Here is a 19,146-nt window from a genome sequence, read left to right as displayed (position 1 = left end):
ACATATATACAATGGAGTATTACTCAGCCATAAAAAGGAACGAAATTGGGTCATTTGTAGAGACGTGGGTGGACCTAGAGACTGTCATACAGAGTGAAGTAAGTCAGAAAGAGAAAAACAAATATCGTATATTAACGCATGTATGTGGGATCTAGAAAAATGGTACAGATGAACAGGTTTGCAAGGCAGAAATAGAGACACAGATGTAGAGAACAAATGTATGGACACCAAGGGGGGAAGTGGGTGGTGGTGGTGGTGGTGGGATGAATTGGGAGATTGGGATTGACATATATACACTAATATGTATAAAATAGATAGCTAGTAAGAACCTGTTGTATAAAAAATAAATAAAATAAAATTGAAAAAAATGTATGCACCCTTAGGTTCATTTCAGCATTATTTATAATAGTCAATATGTGGAAGCAACCTACATCAATAGATGAATGGATAAAGAAGAAGAGATACACACACACACACACACACACAAATAAAGAGGCAGATATTGGGGGACTGTACGGAGCCCCTGACATGTTTTAATCATGGGAATGACATGATGGGATTGACATTTTGGATATGATCACTAAGGCTGTAGTTTTTGAAATGGTTCGGGGGGGTGGAGGTGGGAGCAGGACCAAAAGGAGGCGGAGAGGCCACTTAGAGGGCTGGTACAATGGCCTGCCTGCACAGCAGAGATTAGTGGAGAGATGCGGGAGTGATGGTGCACAGAACTCGTTGATCAATTGAGTGTATTAAGGCGGTAACATACATTGAGTTGGGGAACACAGGAAGAGAAATGAGTATTGTTTTTTTTCTCCTTGAACTTTTTATTTTGAAAAATATCAAACCTACAGAAATTTGAAAATGGAAAGACAAGTGCAGTGAATATATACCCTCCACCCAGATTCAGCAATTGTTAATATTTTGCTTCCTGGGTAGCTTATAAACAACAGAAACTTATTTCTCACAGTTCTGGAGGCTGGGAGTCTGAGATCAGGGTACCAGCTTGGGTGGGTGAGGGCCCACTCCCAGGCTGTAGACTTCTTGTTGTGTCTTCACATGGTGGAAGGGGCTAGGGAGCTCTCTGAGGTCTCTTTTATAAGAGCACTAATTCCATCTATAAGGGCTCCATCTTCATAACTTATCACTTCCCAATGGTCCCACCTCCTAATATCAACACATGGGGCATTAAGGTTTCAACTTGTGAATTTTGGGGGGACACGAATATTCAGAACATAGCACACGGTTTTACCTCAGTCATTTAAAAGTTATTTCAGGCATGATGATAGTTTGCCCCAATTAACTCAAAATATATCTCCTAGGAACAAGGGTCTTCTTCTAAATAACAACAATGAAATTATCTTACCCAGGAAATTTAACTTCATATATTACCTAATAAAAATGTGTGTATTAAAATATCCCTGTTTGCCCTGGTAATGTCTTTCATGTTTTTTTTTTTTTTTAATTATAGATCCTTTCCAGGATCACACATTTCCTTTAGTTTCCTTTAGTCTAGAAGCATTCTCTTACTTTTTCACATCTATCATGACATAGATATTTTTGAAGGGTCATGTCAGATGTCTAGAACATCTCACAATCTGGATTTTCTTATTGATTCTTCACTGTTAGATTTAGGTTCACCATTTTTGGAAAGGATACTAAGTAAGAAATGTTATGTCCACCTCTTGAATGACACCAGAGGCACAGCATGTCAGTTTGTCTCATTACTGGTGATGGTATAAGTTGGATCGCTTGATAAAGTGGGTCCACTAGAGTTCTACCTTTTAAAGGTACCTGTGGCGTGGTACTATGATATTGTGTTATAGTATTCTTCAATACCTTTCACCCATTAGTTTAAGCATTAATTGATGATCTTTGCTTGAAACAATGACTACATAGGCTTGGAAAATGGTGACTTTTAAATTCTTTTGATCCTTGTTTATTCTCAATGTAGCATTCCTCTGTAATAAAGAGGCTTCCTCTTTCTCACTCCCTTTTCTCTCTTCCTTCTATTGTCTGTCTGTCTGTCTGTATCTTGGGTGTTACTACAGACTCGTGGATTCATTTATTCTATTCAATGCATTACTATCTATTACCATCATTATTCTTTCTGATACTGAAATTGCCAAAGTTTGGACAGTGTGAGCCCCTTCAAGCCAGCTCCTGCATCCTTTTTACATGTTTCCATCAATCTTTTATCACTTCCTTGCTTTCTGGCAGAGCTTCTGCATAACAGTCAACCTTAAACAACTGTGGACTTTGGTCAGTGAACAGACACTGGTAAATGCTGCCAGAAAAAATACTGGAGCTTCTCCCACCATTGATGTGGTATGACTAGACTACTATAAAGTTCTGGGGAAGGAAAAACCCCCAAAGCAGCCTGTCATAAAGGCCAGATTCTTTTTTTTTTTTCAGTTTGATGAGTTTAAAAAAAAATATTTTTATTGGAGTAGAGTTGCTTTACAATGTTGTGTTAGTTTCTGCTGTACAGCAAAGTGAATCAGCTATACGTAAATGTATATCCCCTCCTTTTTGGATTTCCTTCCCATTTAGGTCGCCACAGAGCACTGAATAGAGTTCCCTGTGCTATACAACAGGTTCTCATTAGTTATCTATTTTATACACAGTATCAATAGTGTATATATGTCAATCCCAATCTCCCAGTTCATCCCACCCCCGCCTTCCCCCCCACCTTGGTATCCATATGTTTGTTCTCTACATCTATGTCTCTATTTCTGCTTTGCTGCCAATAAGTCATCTGCACCATTTTTCTAGACTCCACGTATAAGTGATATTATACAATACTTGTTTTTCTCTTTCTGACTTACTTCACTCTGTATGACAGTCTCTAGTTCCATCCACGTCTCTACAAATGGCACTATTTCATTCCTTCTTATGGCTGAGTAATATTCCGTTGTATATATGTACCACATCTTCTTTATCCATTCCTCTGTTGATGGACATTTACGTTGCTTGCATGACCTGGCTATTGTAAATAGTGCTGCGCTGAACATTGGGGTGCGTGTATCCTTTTGAATTATGGTTTTCTCCGGGTATATGCCCAGTAGTGGGATTGCTGGGTCGTATGGTAGTTCTATTTTTAGTTTGTTAAGGAACTTCCATACTGTTCTCCATAGTGGCTGTATCAATTTACATTCCCACCAACAGTGTAGGAGGGTTCCCTTTTCTCCATACCCTTTCCAGCATTTATTGTTTGTAGATTTTTTGACGATGACCATTCTGACTGGTGTGAGGTGATACCTCATTGTAGTTTTGATTTGCATTTCTCTAATAATTAGTGATGTTGAGTATCTTTTCATGCGCCTCTTGGCCATCTGTATTGTCTTATTAGGAGAAATGTCTATTTAGGTCTTCTGCCCATTTTTTGATGGGGTTGTTTGTTTTTTGATGTTGAGCTGCATGAGCTGTTTGTATATTTTGGAGATTAGTCCCTTGTCAGTTGCTTCATTTGCAAATATTTTCTCCCATTCTGAGGGCTGTCTTTTCATCTTATTTATGGTTTCCTTTGCGGTGCAAAAGCTTTTAAGTTTCATTAGGTCCCATTTCATTATTCTAGGAGGTGGGTCAAAAAAGGTCTTGCTGTGATTTATGTCAAAGAGTGTTCTCCCTATGTTTTCCTCGAAGAGTTTTATAGTGTCTGGCCTTACATTTAGGTCTCGAATCCATTCTGAGTTTATTTTTGTATATGGTGTTAGGGAGTGTTCTAATTTCATTCTTTTACATGTAGCTGTCCAGTTTTCCCAGCACCACTTATTGAAGAGACTGTCTTTTCTCCATTGTATATTCTTGCCTCCTATATCATAGATTAGGTGACCGTAGGTGCATGGGAGGCCCAGTTCTTCAGCAGAAGAGCTGAGGAGGAGATTAAGGGTGTGTGCATATGTGTGTGTGTGTGGGGGGCTGTATCTTAGTGGCTTGAAGCCACATGGAGGGAGGTTCATGAAAAACTAACAAGTATTCATATCTATATTTTATCAATGGCTGTGTTGCCTACGGGATTTTCTCAATGGCCCTTTATTGCCACGTCACCGTCTGCTCTCTTGTTGTCTCCCATCCTGTCCACCTGCCCTTTCTGACACTATTCTCTTCCTGTCTGCTTAAACAAACAACAAAAACAAATACCAAATTCTTCTTCTCTCCTTTAGAGCAGCTTGAACCTTTTGCTTTCTTGATCTTGGTCTTTCATGGGCCTCAGGTTTCACTTTCTAACTAAATAGAAGTCTCAAGAAATTTTCTCAAACAAAGGTATTTTGTCATCAAATATTAACTTGGTACATTTTTCACCTTATAAGAACTGGAAAGAATCCACTAAAAGATTTAGTTAAAGGTTTTTAATCTTCTTGGTAAGAACCATTTCAGTGGAGGTGAAGGGAAAGAAGCTGGACTGCAAAGGTTGAGTAAATTGGAGGAGAGGAAATTGAGACAGTGTGTGAACGTGATTCCTTTGAGATGGTTGTTTGAAAGGAGAAGGTGGGCCAGTAGCTGAAAGCAGATGGGAATGTCAGGGAAGATTTTTAACAGTTCAAGTAATTTGATTATGTTGAAATGCTTATGAAAAGGAGTCAATAGAGAGCAAGAGAAGAGAGTCACCGAGGTGGTGGGTGAAGGAAACGGGAGGATTTCTGTTACCACAGGAAGGAAGGAAGGAAATGGCTACAGATGCAGGTCAATCTCTATGTACGTGCAGAAAACTGAGGAAGTTCCCAACTGCTTGACGTCCCCTACCCCTCTTCCTCTTCCTCTCTATTTTCCTTCTTAATTGCTGTGAATTAGTAGTCAGACTTCTCTGTTAGGAATGGACAGGGAAATGATCAAGTAGGTGTTTGAAGAAAGTGAAAATAAGGGTAAGAGTTCAGCCGGGAAACATGGTAGCGTTCCTAGTAGCATAGGAGGGACCTTTTGAGGTTGGAGATCATGCATTTTATTACTGTGACACCATTCTCCCCATTTCCGTGATATTTGTTCAGCAGCCAGGATGTAGGCATGGAGAAGATGCTTTTCCAGGGCTAGTGTTTCGCTAGACACCTGGGATGGAAGTGTGACAGAGAAAAGGAATGAGTATAATGGCCAGAGATTGGTTGAAGTGTTGGATTTCTGGTTTGAGGAAGATACTAAGAGCAGGAAGGAGCTGATAATTTGGTTTAAAAATTTTTCCTCTGGAACCTGGGTTGGAATCTTTCGGACTGTTTAGTCACTTCCTGCTTACTCTATTGATTCAGAGTTCATATGTAAATTTTAAGTAGACCAACAGAAAGCTTTAGGGTTCTAAGTAAATAGATTTTAGCAAAATTGCGTGAGACCGTTTGGGTATACACATTCCAACCTCATACTTTTCTGTTTTTTTGATGAATGTGCTATCGTAGAGAGAATCAGATTTTGTTGAAGTCAACATATTTGTGACATGATGAAAGTGGTTAGGAATTGGAAATCCTAGGTTCTAAGCCTGTTTCTGCCAACAGTGAGCTATGTGACCTCAGAGAAGTCTTTTTAATTCTCTGGGCCTCAGTTTCTTCCTTTTAAATGAAGGGTTTGGTGTAGACTCTCTAAACTTTCTTCCAGCTCTAACATGCCTGAAGTTCATGGATGTGTGCAACTCTTTGACTCCGTCTGTGGTTTCCAGTGAAGAGAGAGCAATTGTTTTTAAAAACAGTATATGTTTATCCTACTGTAAGGATATTTCCAAATGAAGATCAGTGAAGCTCAAATGTCTCTTGGCTATACCATTCCACTGGTCAGGCTGATCCCTCCAAGTTTTTAAGCTTAGGCAAAACAGATGATAGAGATAAACATGGTTTAGGTCCATAGCAGAAAATTAAAGACTTCCATAGACTTAGAGAAAAATATTATGACACTTACGCTTCTCAGGGAATATGATCTTTATTTAAAAGAGAAAGATTTATTGACTTTCTATTTTGCAGCTGCCATTCAATTCTAATTTACCAGTTGGATAGGAAATCTAACTATTGAATTTTTGGTTTGCAAGAGTTTAGTTCTAAACCTTAAATTCAGTATGGGGGTTTCAAGGCCTGTGTCGTTGTTAGTCACAAAAATTTAACTCCATTTAGATTGGTGAGCTCTTGAATCATTGATATCATAATGTAAATGAAAATTAAAACCAACTAAAATCCATTGAAGCAAGAAAAGATAGCAGTATGAACCTTGGCTGGCAGACTAGTCTCTTCTGTTGTTCAATCTCTCATGAATGTTCATTGGTAAATGAAAATTGCAAGGGATGATATAAACTGATGCATCTGTTTGAAATAACATATCTAATCTTCTGCTCCAGAAGATGTTCACAGGGTTTGACAGCAAACTCTAATACATATTCATAACCAATACACTTTGTGACCAAGGGAAATTGAGGCAAGTGCAATGGAATGAAGTGTGAGGAAGCAGCATGCCAATTTTAAATTTAATTATAGAGATGGGGGGAAGGATGCACTGAGATAGTATATCTTCATCCAGCTGTCATGGAGCATTACCAAAAAATCATGCTACATATTTGACAGAAGAAATATTATTTTTGGTTAAGCACTTGATAAAACCAGCAGATTCTGGGGAAAACAAGATTCTGAGATCCTATTAGAAACTATTTTTTTATGTAGAGAAAAAGAAGCACTGCAGAATTTTAATCAACTAAAAAAAATTTTTTTTTTCAGACTTAAGAAAGATTTCTGGTCCACACAAGATTTCAGTTCATGGAATGTTTTTGCCATGTTTAAGTCCTAAATTCAGTTTGAAATTAGGAAAAGCAATAATTAGTGTGATTCTTGTGATTTTTTTACTTTTGGTAACCTAGAGCCATGTGTCATTCAATGGGATCAGCATCCCTGGGCTCCCCAGTCTAACGTAAGTACTCGAAGAGCATAGACTTCAACTACCTTGTTCAGAGCTGGTGCTGAGGGCTTAGAATAGTGTTTGGCCTGGAGAAGTCACTTAATAAGTGTTTGTTGAATGAATGAATAAATCTACCTCGTGATACCTTGTATGATGTACATGTTCAATATATATTTTTATTAATAAATAGATCAATGGATGGAAGTACTTCTCTAAGTGGTTTACAACTTGCCATTTGACATTAATTTTCAGAATCTGAAAGTAAATACTCAGCAATGGATAAAGGCAGTGCAACTTGGGTCGGTGACATGTTAACCCACTATCAGCTTTGACAAAGGAGAAAATACCCAGATTTCTGACTAAATTGGATTGTGATCTCTCTGTAGTTTTAAAGTAGGACTTGTATTCTTGTCTTGGGAAAGTCCATGTTTACAGAGTAGGAAAAAAAAGAAAAAAATTTTCCCCCTCATTTCATTATAAAATATTGCTATAGGAAAAAGTCAAGGAAAAAACAAAGATAAACAACATTTCTAAGAGTCGGCAGATTTGGAAAGATTTGTGTCTGCTTTGGGAATGTTTGATCTGTTTTGCCAGCAAGTATGTCGGTGTTCAGCCGTACTGGAACTATTTTTTAGAAACCAGTTGGTGACTCTTAAGAAGAATGAGAATACCCCAGCTTGGTGAGGTATAGGCAGTCTCATACTTTGTTAATGGAAATATAAATTTGTTGAGTCTTCTGGAGGAAGATTTCGTAAAATATATCAAAAACTTGTGCAAATTCTTTGACTCAGCAATTCTGCTTCTAGGGAATTTCCCTCAGGAAATAATTGGACAAACAAGCAAAGATGTATGTTGCAGGGTGGTTTATATGAAACGGGAACGCATTGGGAACTATTGAAGTTTTTATTAACAGGGGTTATAAATTTTATGCCTTTCCGTAGAATATTCCGTGGCCATTAAAATGATGTTAAAGACCAATATATATTATACAAGGCATAGCTTCATGGTATGATGGAAAAAGCAGCACACAAAGGTATGTAAATCATGACACCATTTGGTAAATAATGCACAGGTATCTCTGTTTCTGCCTAGGAACAAGTCTGGTAGGCTTTTGGCGTTACGGAGGATTTTAATTTTTGGCTTATCTATATTTTGCCTTTTCTATAGTAAACAAGGATTATTTTATGCAAAAATAAATAAATTTTAAATGTGTTGGCACACTCATATATTGCTAATTGAAAGTACGTGATCTCTTCTTGGTGAAAAAAAGGGCTGTCAAGTTTCTTAGAAAGGGTATATTTTCAGAATTTTCTGCTTAGCCTTAGTGCTCAGTTTTTATATAAGTTACAGTGAAATCCAAATCTTAACAAAGCTCAAAAGCTGAAGAGTATGTAACAGAGTTCATGCTTTTTTTTTTCCTTCTTAAAGACAGCTCACAAGAACTGACTGTAGCTGCAGAAAACGCTTTCTAGGCAAGAGGAGATGATTTTTAGAATATTCTTTGAAAGGGATTCAGGAAGACAGGAAGATTTTCTAAAGGTCTAAAGTCGTGCTTGCTGAGATAATCAGCCAGACATTCTGAGTATATTAGCTTCCTTGCAAGAACAATGAGAGGCCATAGCTGGTTATTTTCTTACTCATAGTTACCTAGACATAGCAAAATAAATTTGTTAACATCATCTTAGAAAGAGCTGAATGAGAATACGTTTTCTAATGGATCATTCACTCTTCAATTTTATTAGAAAAGGAGTTCTAATAGATGCAGGAGTACTAATTATTGCTCAAAAAGACCAGACAGAGAATCATGACTAATAGGAGTGAAAGGGTATACTTTAAAACATTATGAGGTAGTTTTTATTTGGAAGGCCTACATTCAAATTAGAACAAATTGTCTATGGGAAGAAGGTTTTGTTAAAGCTATACTAATTAAATTTTCAGTTGAAGGGACTGAGAGTTATTTTATGCTCTACGTTTTACCATGAAATCCAATTTCATAAATTCTTAATATTTCCCTAGCTAGACTAAATATATGCTTGTGAATTTAACTTGACGTGGATGTGTCTTCAACAATAATAAATATTGTTTGAATAAAATTGTTTAATGTGGGACTTCCCTGGTGCATATTTATTTAGAATGAAGGATTTTCATGGTAAAACCATGGTTTTATTTTAAAACTAAAAGCAAAAAAAGCTAGTGAGTGAACAATTAGTAATAGAATTGCCAAGTATGTCATACAATTGTGCTTCTCTGTCACATTTCATAAATTGGAAGTATTTCTCAAATTTTCCCCCGGTGCATATTGGCATTATCCATGTGCAGAAAATTATAAAGTTGATCGTATATGTTACTTTGGGGAAGAAAATTTATTTTCTTCTTTGTTTATGGTCTATTTGCCATTCCATATTCTAGAATGTAAAAACAGAAGTTGTCTTGGTATTTGTCAGAACAGTTTCTTGTTAGTAGAAATAAAAATAAATTACAAACTTATAGGAAGAAAATAAGGTTTGGCTTTAAAATGCTTTTTGTTAAAGGGATAATGATATAGATTTGAGAGGCTGATTGATGTCATTACATAATAGTTTAAAATACAAGATCAACTTGACTTAGCTTTCAGGAACAGTTTGCAGTTCGGGCTCAAATGGAGTGTTGTTAAGATCAGGTTTCTTTCCGTACTCAAAATCTGGGTCACTGAAAAATTTCCATCATCTAAACTTTTTAGTCTAAAAATAATTTAACAAAGTTAAGAATGATGGACTTCTGAGTAGTTCAAATGGCTAAATACCAATGATTTCTCAGAAAGTTAATTTAATTAAAAGCTTAGACTAACTTCTATTAAACACTTGATTACTTAGTTCTCACACACGTGGTATCTCAGTTAACCGTTCTTATTAAGACTTTATATTTTTAGAGCAGTTTTAGGTTCACAGCAAAATTCAGGGGAATGTACAGAGGTTACTCATATACCCCTTACCCTGAAACATGCATACCCTCCCCCATTATCCACATCCCCACCAGACTAGTACACTTGTTACAACTCATAAATCTACTTTGACACATCATACTCACCCAAAGTCCACAGTTTGCATTAAGGTTCACTCTTGGTGTTGTACGTTCTATGGGTTTGGACGAATGTATCACGACATGTATGCGTTAATGCGGTTCCATACAGAGTAGCTTCACTGCCTTGAAAATTCTCTGTGCTCTGCCTATTCATCGTCCTCCACTTCTCCAGTCCCTGGCAACCACTGATCTTTTTACTGTCTCCATAATTTTGCCTTTTCCAGAATGTCATGTAGTTGGAATCATACAGCGTGTAACCTTTTCAGATTGGCTTCTTTCAGTTAGTAACCTGCATTTAAGTTTGCTCCATGTCTTTTCATGGCTTGAGAGCTCATTTCTTTTTAGCACTGAATACTATTCTATTCTGTGGATGTACTATAGTTTATTTATCCATTCACCTATGAAGTACATCTTGGTTGCTTCCAAGTATTGCTAGTTATGAATAAAGCTGCTATAAAGATCAGTGTGCAGGCTTTCGTGTGGATATTCGTTTTCAAATCCTTTGAGTAAATCCTAAGGAGTGTGATTGCTGGATCTACATATGGTAAGAGTATGTTTAATTTTGTAAGAAACTGCTGACCTCTCTTCCAAAGTGGCTCTATGATTTTACGTTGCCACCAGCAACGTATGAGAATTCCTGTTACTTTACATCTGTGTCAGCATTTAATGTTGTTAGTGTTCCAGATTTTGGCCATTCTAACAAGTATGTAGTAATATATCACTGTTGTTTTAATTTGCATTTCCCTGATGACATATGATATGGAACATCCTTTCATATGCTTATTTGCCATCTGTATATGTTCTTTGGTGAGGTATCTATTAAGGTCCTTGGCCCATTTTTAATTGGATTATTTGTTTTCTTATTGTTGAACTTTAAGAATTCTTTGTATATGTTGGATGAATTATTTATCAGATGTATCTTTTGAAAATACTTCCCTGTCTATGGCTTGTCTACTAATTCTCTTGAAATTGTTTTTCATGAGAAGGTTTTAAATTTTAATGAAATCCAGATTATGAATTCTTTCTTTCATGGATTGTGCCTTTGTTGTTGCATCTAAAAACAAACCTAAATGACCAAACTCAAGGTCATTTAGGTTTGTTTCTATGTTATCTTCTAAGAGTTTTATAGTTTTGTGTTTTACATTTAGGTCTGTGATCCATTTTGAGTTAATCTTTGTGAATGGTATAAGGGCTGTGTCTAGATTCATTATTCTGCTATGTGGATGTCCAGTTATTCCAGCACCATTTGTTGAAGATTTTATTTTTTCTCCGTTGTATTGCTTTTGGTCCTTTGTCAAAGATCAGTTGACTGTGTTTATATGGGTCTGTTTCTGGGCTCTCTATTCTGTTTCATTGATCTGGTTCTATATTCTTATGCCAATTCTTATGCCAACAACACTGTCTGGGTTACTGCAGTTTTATAATAAATCTTGAAGTTGGGTAGAGTCAGGCTTCCAACTTTGTTCTTGTCCCTTCACATTGTGTTAGCTCATCTCAGTCTTTGGCCTCACCATATAAATTTGGAGTCAGTTTTTCAATATCCACAAAATAACTTGCTGAGACTTTTATTGGAATTGCATGGAATCTATAGATTATCTTGGGAAGAACTGAGATCTTGACAATACTGAATCTTCCTCTCTATGAACATGGAATATCTCTCCAATAATTTAGTTCTTGACTTTGCTGATAGGAATTTTGTAGTTTTCCTCATATAGATCTCATACACACTTTGTTAGATTTATATGTATTTCATTTTTGAGGGTGCTAATGTAAAATGATACTATGGTTTTAATATCAAATTCTTCTCATTCATTGCTGGTGTATAGGAAATCTACTGACTTTTGTATATTAATCTTGTATCCTGCAATCTTGTTTTCATCGCTTCTTAGTTCCAGGAGCTTTTTTGTTGATTCTTTCAGATTTTCTACATAGATGATCATGTCATCTGTGAACAAAGACAGTTTTATTTTTCTTCCCAATCATTATTATTTTACTTCCTTTTCTTGTCTTATTGCATTAAATAGAGCTTCCAATATGATGTTGAAAAGCAATGGTGAGAGGAAGACTTGCTTGCCTTGTACCTGAGCCTTAGTAGGAATGCTAAAAGTTTCACCATTAAGTATGATGTTAGCTGTATGTTTTTGGCAGATATTCTTTACCAAGTTGAGGAAGTTTCCTTCTATTCTTAGTTTACTGAGAGTTTTGATCATGAATGGGTATTGAATTTTGTCAAATGCTTTTTCTGCATTTACTGATATGTCATTTAACCTTCATAATCATTTTCTTGAGACTGATATTTTGCTATATCCACTTCACAGATGGGAGAATTAAGCCTCAACAGTGAAGTAACTTGCCAGTAGTTCCCACAGTCTCTGGTGGAACCAGGATTAAACCTACAATTGTTTGACCTGCTCTGCAATATGCTGCCTCCCTGTGCTTACTGTCAATTCTGACTCTTTGGCTCTGAGGTAGTAGAAAAATAGATTCTCTCATCATGAAGCTCACCGAACTAAACAGCCTATCAATATTAAGCTATATACTTATTTGAAATACAGATGCTTCTCATTATTCACGGATTCTGTATTTGCGAATTTGCCTACTTGCTAAAATTTATTTGTAACCCCCAAGTCAATACTCAAGGCACCTTCATGGTCATTCACACACATGTACAGAGTGGCAAAAAGTTGCAGTCTTCCAGTGTGCCGGTTCAGTGCTGAGGTCAAACTCAGTGACACCCTACCTCCTTATTCCAGCTCTCGTACTGTAAACAAGTGTCCTATTTGTGCTCCACTTGGTGCCAAGGTTTTGCATTTTGTGCTTTTTTCGGTGATTTCACTGTTTAAAATGGCTCCCCAAGTGTAGTGTAAAGTTCTAAGTGCAAGAAGGTTGTGCTGTGCCTTATGGAGAAAATACGTGTGTTAGATAAGCTTCACTCAGTCTTGACTTATAGTAATGTTGGCCATGAATTCACTGTTAATGAATTAACAATATATATTAAAATGTCTTTCAGTGGAAACAGACATGAAACAAAATTTTGAATTGACGATGAAAATATTGTGACCAGAGGCTCACAGAAACCTAATGTTGTATTTCTCACAAAAGCCATGGTTCAGTATCTGCTAATTTAGTGTTTGCAAAGGCTTTATAGAACATAACTACCACGAATAAAGAAAATCAGCTTATAAGGTTTCACTGTCTTTGTAATGGTGTGTTCATAGAGGTGACTTCTTGCCCTTGGATTAAAGTATCACTGGGATATCATTTTACTGGCTATGCTAAGCTCTCTTCAGGGATTCACCCATTTTCTCTAAACCACTGTATTTGTTTCCTATTGATGCTCTAACAAATTCCCACAAACTTAGTAGCACAAACCTCACAAATGTATCATTTTACAGTTCTACAGCTCAGAATTCCTAAATGGGTTTTACAGGGCTGAAATCAATGTGTTGTCAAGATTGTCTTCCTTCTGGAGCCTCTAGGGGATAATCTCTTTCCTTACCTTGTCCAGCTTCTAGAGGTCATCTGCAGTCCTTGGTTCATAGCCCTGCATCACTCTGACCTCTGCATCCATCATCATATCAAACCTCTGACTCTCCTATCTCCCTCTGCCAGTTATAAGGACATCTGTGATTGAGGATGTCAGCTTGTAGGTCTGTCAGTTATTTGCTCTGCAGCCCCAATTCATTTAAGTATAGCACCATTATAAAGTAGATGTTTTTCTTTGCATCTTGGAAGAATCGCTGATTAGATCCACCTTTGGGGGTAGCACAGTGCTCTGGTATTTAGGACGTTTTCACTGATGTCTTGTTTTTTTTCCTGTTTCTAGCCTTCAGAGCCAAGTCAAACCATTTGTATGTCCAGAGAAGAGTTTGTGCAGAGGATGACAGAGATTGTTGGTTGGGGCACAAAGGAAGAATATGGAGAGCTCTTTTTTTTTTTTTTTTTTTGTGGTACGCAGGCCTCTCACTGCTGTGGCCTCTCCCGTTGCGGAGCACAGGCTCCGGACGCGCAGGCTCAGCGGTCATGGCTCACGGGCCCAGCCGCTCCGCGGCACGTGGGATCCTCCCGGATCGGGGCACGAACCCGTGTCCCCTGCATCGGCAGGAGGACTCTCAACCACTGCGCCACCAGGGAAGCCCGTGGAGAGCTCTTTGATAAAGTGGATGTGGCCCAAGATGGCTGTATTAATTGGGACAAGCTGACTTCATTTATGCTGTTAACACTTTATGAGAAAGATGAACAAGCAAAGGCAATGGTGGTTCCCCAGTGGAAAGACCTTGAATGCCTCCCGGTGAAACGCAAGGACACCATTCAAAAAGTAATTTTCTTATAAAGTTCAAGTCGTTATCTGATCGTCAGGAAGGAAGGTGTAGTAGGAATCTGGGGAGAGAATTTAAAGCTGCAAGAAATGCTTCCCATCACTTCAGATGCCAACAAGCTTAAACACCTGTGGCTGACAAGTATGACTTCTCTGGAAAATGTAAACAAGGTACAGAGTCTTTAGAAATAAATTTATTGCTTGTAAAATGGGGGAAATGATAGGACAGGGCTCCTGATCAATAGCAAGTATAACACTAGCAGTGACAGAGAGCTGCATCACTCTTTTGTACCTCTCATCTCACCTGGAGGGAATGCAAGTAAAGCCAAGTGAGTTACTCCAATTCACAGACTGTTCTGTTTTGTGCCTTTAAATAGCAAGGCTGGTAGTGACTCAGATTCTTGGCTCTGTCCCCAGTGAGGCCATGCTGCATTACTAGCTGATAAGACCGTATGACTCTAGTTTTTAGCAGAGTCTTGGGTCTGTACGCAGAGCTGAGAGGCTATATCAGTGCATAGCACAGCTCAGTGCAATTTCAGGGAATTGCTTATCTGATGTTGACCAGTGTACTAGTCAGTTTCTTAATTTTGCTGGGTTGGGCCCGTTCAGCCCAAATACCCTCATATAACTAGACCTATGAGAAAGATAACATGCTGAAAGGAAAATCAATTTGTGAGGGAAGAATGCAGCTTAAAAAATCCATATTCTTAGTATTTTACATTAAGCAGATGGTAAATTTTACTATGAAAAAATTTAAGCTTACACACAAGCAGAGATAATCCCATTAAGAACCAATATCCACCCGTAGCCATTTACAATTCACAGCCAATCTTGTTTCATCTACATCTCCCCCTATTGAAATCCAAAACATCCAATCATCTAATCTGTAAATATTTCAGTATTTCGAAAAAAGTCTCTCTTTTTAGCATAACCATAATACCATATCACATTTAATATCGATAGCAATAATTCCTTAATATCATCAAATATCCACTCATGTACATATTTCTGTGTCTTATGATTTTTTTAATAGTTTGTTAATTATTTGTTTGATAGTTTGAATCACCTAATGACTAATAATGTTGAGTATATTTCCATGTGCTGATTTGCTATTTATCCTCTTCGGTGAAGTGTCTGTCCAAATCCTTTGCCCATTTTTTATTGAGTTTATTTTGTTATTATTGAGTTTTGAGAGTTCTTTATATATTCTGGTTATATGCAATTATATGATGGCTAATTTACAAATATTGTATCCCAGTTTGTGCTTTGTCTTTTCTTTCTCTTACACTGCCTTTGATATTTCATTTTCAAGATTGTTCATTGCTGGTGAATATAAATAGTTTTAAAAAGTAATCTTATATTCTACAACTTTGCTGAACTCACTTATTGGTTCTAATTGGTTTTGTTGTTGTTGTTGATTCCCTAAGATTTTCTGTATATAAGATCATGTCATCTACGAATAGAGTTAGTTTAACTTCTTCCTTTCCAATCTGGATGCCTTTTATTTACTTTTCTTGCCTAATTTCCCTGGCTAGAAACTCCAGCACTGTGTTGAATAGAAGTGGTGAGAGAGAACAGCCTCGTCTTATTTCTGATCTTAGGGAGAATACAATCAAATTTTCACCATTAAGTATGATATCAGCTATAGGTTGTGTTTTTGTTTTGTTTTGTTTTGTACATGCTCTTTATCAAGTTTCTTTCTATTCCTAAGTTGTTGAATACTCTTATCATGAAAATGCGTTGGGTTTTGTTAAATGCTTTTCTGTATTTATTAAGATGATCATACCACATTTTTCCTTTATTCTATTAATGTGGTGTATTACATTAGTTGATATTTGTATGTGTTAAACTAACCTGGTATTCCTGGTGTTGGGAGGAAGAAATTTTTCTCTACCCTTCTAGGTTGGTCCAATAATTAAACTGAAATGAGACAGATTAACAAGGGAAATCAAACAAAAGTCTAATAACATGTATATATGGAAGGGACCCAGGAAAACTGAGTAACTCACCAAAGTGTCCAAAGTCTTCACCTTAAATATCATCTTTAACAAAGACAAAAGAGGGTGTTGGGATGGTGGTTTGGGATCTCAAAGGGGATGAAGGCAATTTACATGAGGATGGAAAAGCAAATATTTGGTATACAAATATTTGCTGGGCCATACAGAGATGCTGGGACTCAGAGTGGACTCTAGACCCTGAGTTTCTACCATTGCATCTAGCCCATGGTCTTTGCAGATATCTCTGGTGATAGCTCTATTCTATGAACAGGCCCTTTATCCAAATTCTTCAGGCAGCTAGGGGGCAGGTAAAAAGAAAAACTTCTTGAGTCTTCTGTTTCTTAAAAATAATCAACCTAAATTAATCCTCATGCCAAATAGACACATTTTGAGGTGGCAAATTTTGTTTCCCTACAATGGTATAAATATTACTTGGTCACGGTGTGTAACCTTTTTTATATGTTGCTAGGTTCTCTTTGATGGGATTTAGCTGAAGATTTTTACATCTCTATTCATTAGGAATATTGGTCTGCAGTTTTCTTTTCTTGTGATATCTTCGTGTGGTTTTGGTATTAGGAAATACTGGCCTCATAAAATGATTTGGAAAGTGTTCTCTCCATTTCTAGTTTTTGGAAGAGTCTGAGAAAGATTGGGGTTAATTCTTTAAATGTTTGATAGAACTTATTAATGAAAAGCCACCCAGGCCTGGGATTTTCTTTGTGGGAGATTTTTTTGATTACAAATTCAATCTTTCTATTTATTATATGTCTGCTGAGATTTTCTATTTCTTCTTAAGTTAGTTTAGGTCATTTTGTGTTTCTAGGCATTTGTACCTTTCATTTCAGTTATCTAATTTGTTGGCTTACAGTTGTTCATGGTATTCTCTTATAATCCTTTTCTCAACTTCTGTAAGGTTGATGGTAATATCTACTCTTTTATTTCTGGATTTAGTAATGTGTATCTTCTCTCTTTTTTGGGGGGGGTTAGTCTAGCTAAAGTTTTGTCAATTTTATTTACAAATGTCTTTACCCTTTCTTAAATAGTTTTTAGGATTTTATTTGACTTAGGAAGGCTACTTACAGAATTTTTATCAATTTATTTCTGTGAAAGCCTCTGCTTGCCTCATAAAACATGGTTTGTAAAGTTTCTGTATGGTTGTGTGATGCTGTAGACCTCTATGTCTTTGTCTTTCCTGTGATTAGTTGCCTAGTCTCCCATGGGTGGAAGAAGTTGGGGGTCTGTGAAGTAGCGATAGGGAAGAAAGTGTGTTCAAATGGGAAAGTTTTTATCTTGCCTAGAATACTTGGTTAGAATAAAGCACATTTGTGCCACCATGCTATACTTCTGTAATACATTAAGGACCCTCAGGTGAAAATGTCTGATTTGGTGCTAAGATTTGCATGTCTGCTTTTCATATTGTTTTCACTAAATCCATCAGAAATATTTTCTGATTTTCTACTTTGCTACTTTAGATAGCAGTGGCTTTTACAAGAAAAGAGATTTGTTTCTATGATCTGCTGTCCAAAGAAGAATTTCCTTGTCAATATAAACTCCAAGGCCTGAAAGGAACACCAATTTGCATGGATTATTGGTACGACCCTTTTGATGCCAATGAGTCAATTCTTTCTCTTGGGGACATAACCGGAAAGGTAAGTGAGGGAAGGATAAGGTTGAACACTATGGATTTAATCATCAAAGCTTAGCTCAAAATAGAAATAGAGTACAATGAATGTGACCCCCTAATTGAACTACTTTATAGATTATAAGGCCACACACCTTGGACATGGATTAGGTCATAATTCCCCTCCTTGCATATGAAAACCAATCTGCCCTATGGTTTGCTTGCCTGTGTATAGTCTCATCTTCCTTATTTAGGAAAAATGTATTTGCTAACTTTTTCACCATAAGATGCTTAATCTATTAGACCCCAATATTAATAAACATTTAATATTGTGTCTAAAGTTATCTCTAATAATTCTTTCAAATTGTTCACATTTTCATTTATAAGATTTCAGGCTTCTCAGTAGCAAGCTCCTGGGAAATGCTTATTTCCTGTCTCATGTGACAAAGGAATAGGTGCATTAGAGAGAGCAGCACTGAGCCCCAGACACTGCATACAATGATTTCTGTCTTCCCATCAAATTCCACCCGACCTCTGAAAAATGACTTCTTACTGAATGACAGTAGAATATGCCTGTAAATGCTGAAATAGTCTAACCTGAACGATTTCCACTCATAATTATGTAAGCCTTTCATCTTTACTGTTTTTTTGTTTTTTTTTTTCCGGTATGCGGGCCCCTCGCTGTTGGGGCCTCTCCCGTTGCGGAGCACAGGCTCCGGACGCGCAGGCTCAGTGGCCACGGCTCACGGGCCCAGCCGCTCCACGGCATGTGGGATCTTCCCGGACCGGGGCACGAACCCGTGTCCCCTGCATCGGCAGGCGGACTCTCAACCACAGCGCCACCAGGGAAGCCCTCATCTTTACTGTTTTTAATGACAAATAGATCATAAAAGCAAACAAATAAAATGCCCTTGGTAATTGCATTAGCAACCTTGTAGTGTCATGTCTTTCAATATAACTGCCTGCAACCTTTAAATAATATTAAAGAAATGCCTGTTAATTCAATACCTATTCCTTATTAATCATAAAGAGCATAGAATCTTCTTGCAACAGTTACCCTACCCATGTTTGTTTTTCTTGTAATGTCTCTCTCAAGGTTCAAGTAATTGCTTTCACAAGGGCCTTGATTTCCGTTTTTGAGCATCCTGCTAGTGCATGTGAAGATGAAGAAGCAACTGTGACCATTAACTGGGCAGAGCCGTGCTCTGGACGTCACAAATGTTGCTATACGTTAGGGCACAAACTTCATTGTGGAGACTGGGTCAGACAAGGTACTGAATTTAAACAACAATGAA

General features: G+C 37.2%; 1 protein-coding gene across 1 annotated transcript in view; it reads left to right on the top strand.

Moving 5' to 3' along the window:
* WDR49 (WD repeat domain 49) overlaps positions 1-19,146 on the top strand; it is a 102,964-nt gene that overhangs the window by 9,992 nt on the left and 73,826 nt on the right. Inside the window, 4 exon segments of the mRNA XM_024741892.1 lie at positions 13,742-13,862; positions 14,061-14,404; positions 17,703-17,879; positions 18,948-19,122. Coding sequence (XP_024597660.1) covers positions 13,742-13,862; positions 14,061-14,404; positions 17,703-17,879; positions 18,948-19,122 — 817 coding nt within the window.

The sequence above is a fragment of the Neophocaena asiaeorientalis genome, unplaced genomic scaffold (genome assembly GCF_003031525.2).
Source record: "Neophocaena asiaeorientalis asiaeorientalis breed wild unplaced genomic scaffold, Neophocaena_asiaeorientalis_V1.1 scaffold211, whole genome shotgun sequence".
NCBI lineage: Eukaryota > Metazoa > Chordata > Mammalia > Artiodactyla > Phocoenidae > Neophocaena > Neophocaena asiaeorientalis.
The sequence above is the reverse complement of the archived record's forward strand: the minus strand, read 5'-3'. Positions and strand labels throughout refer to the sequence as shown.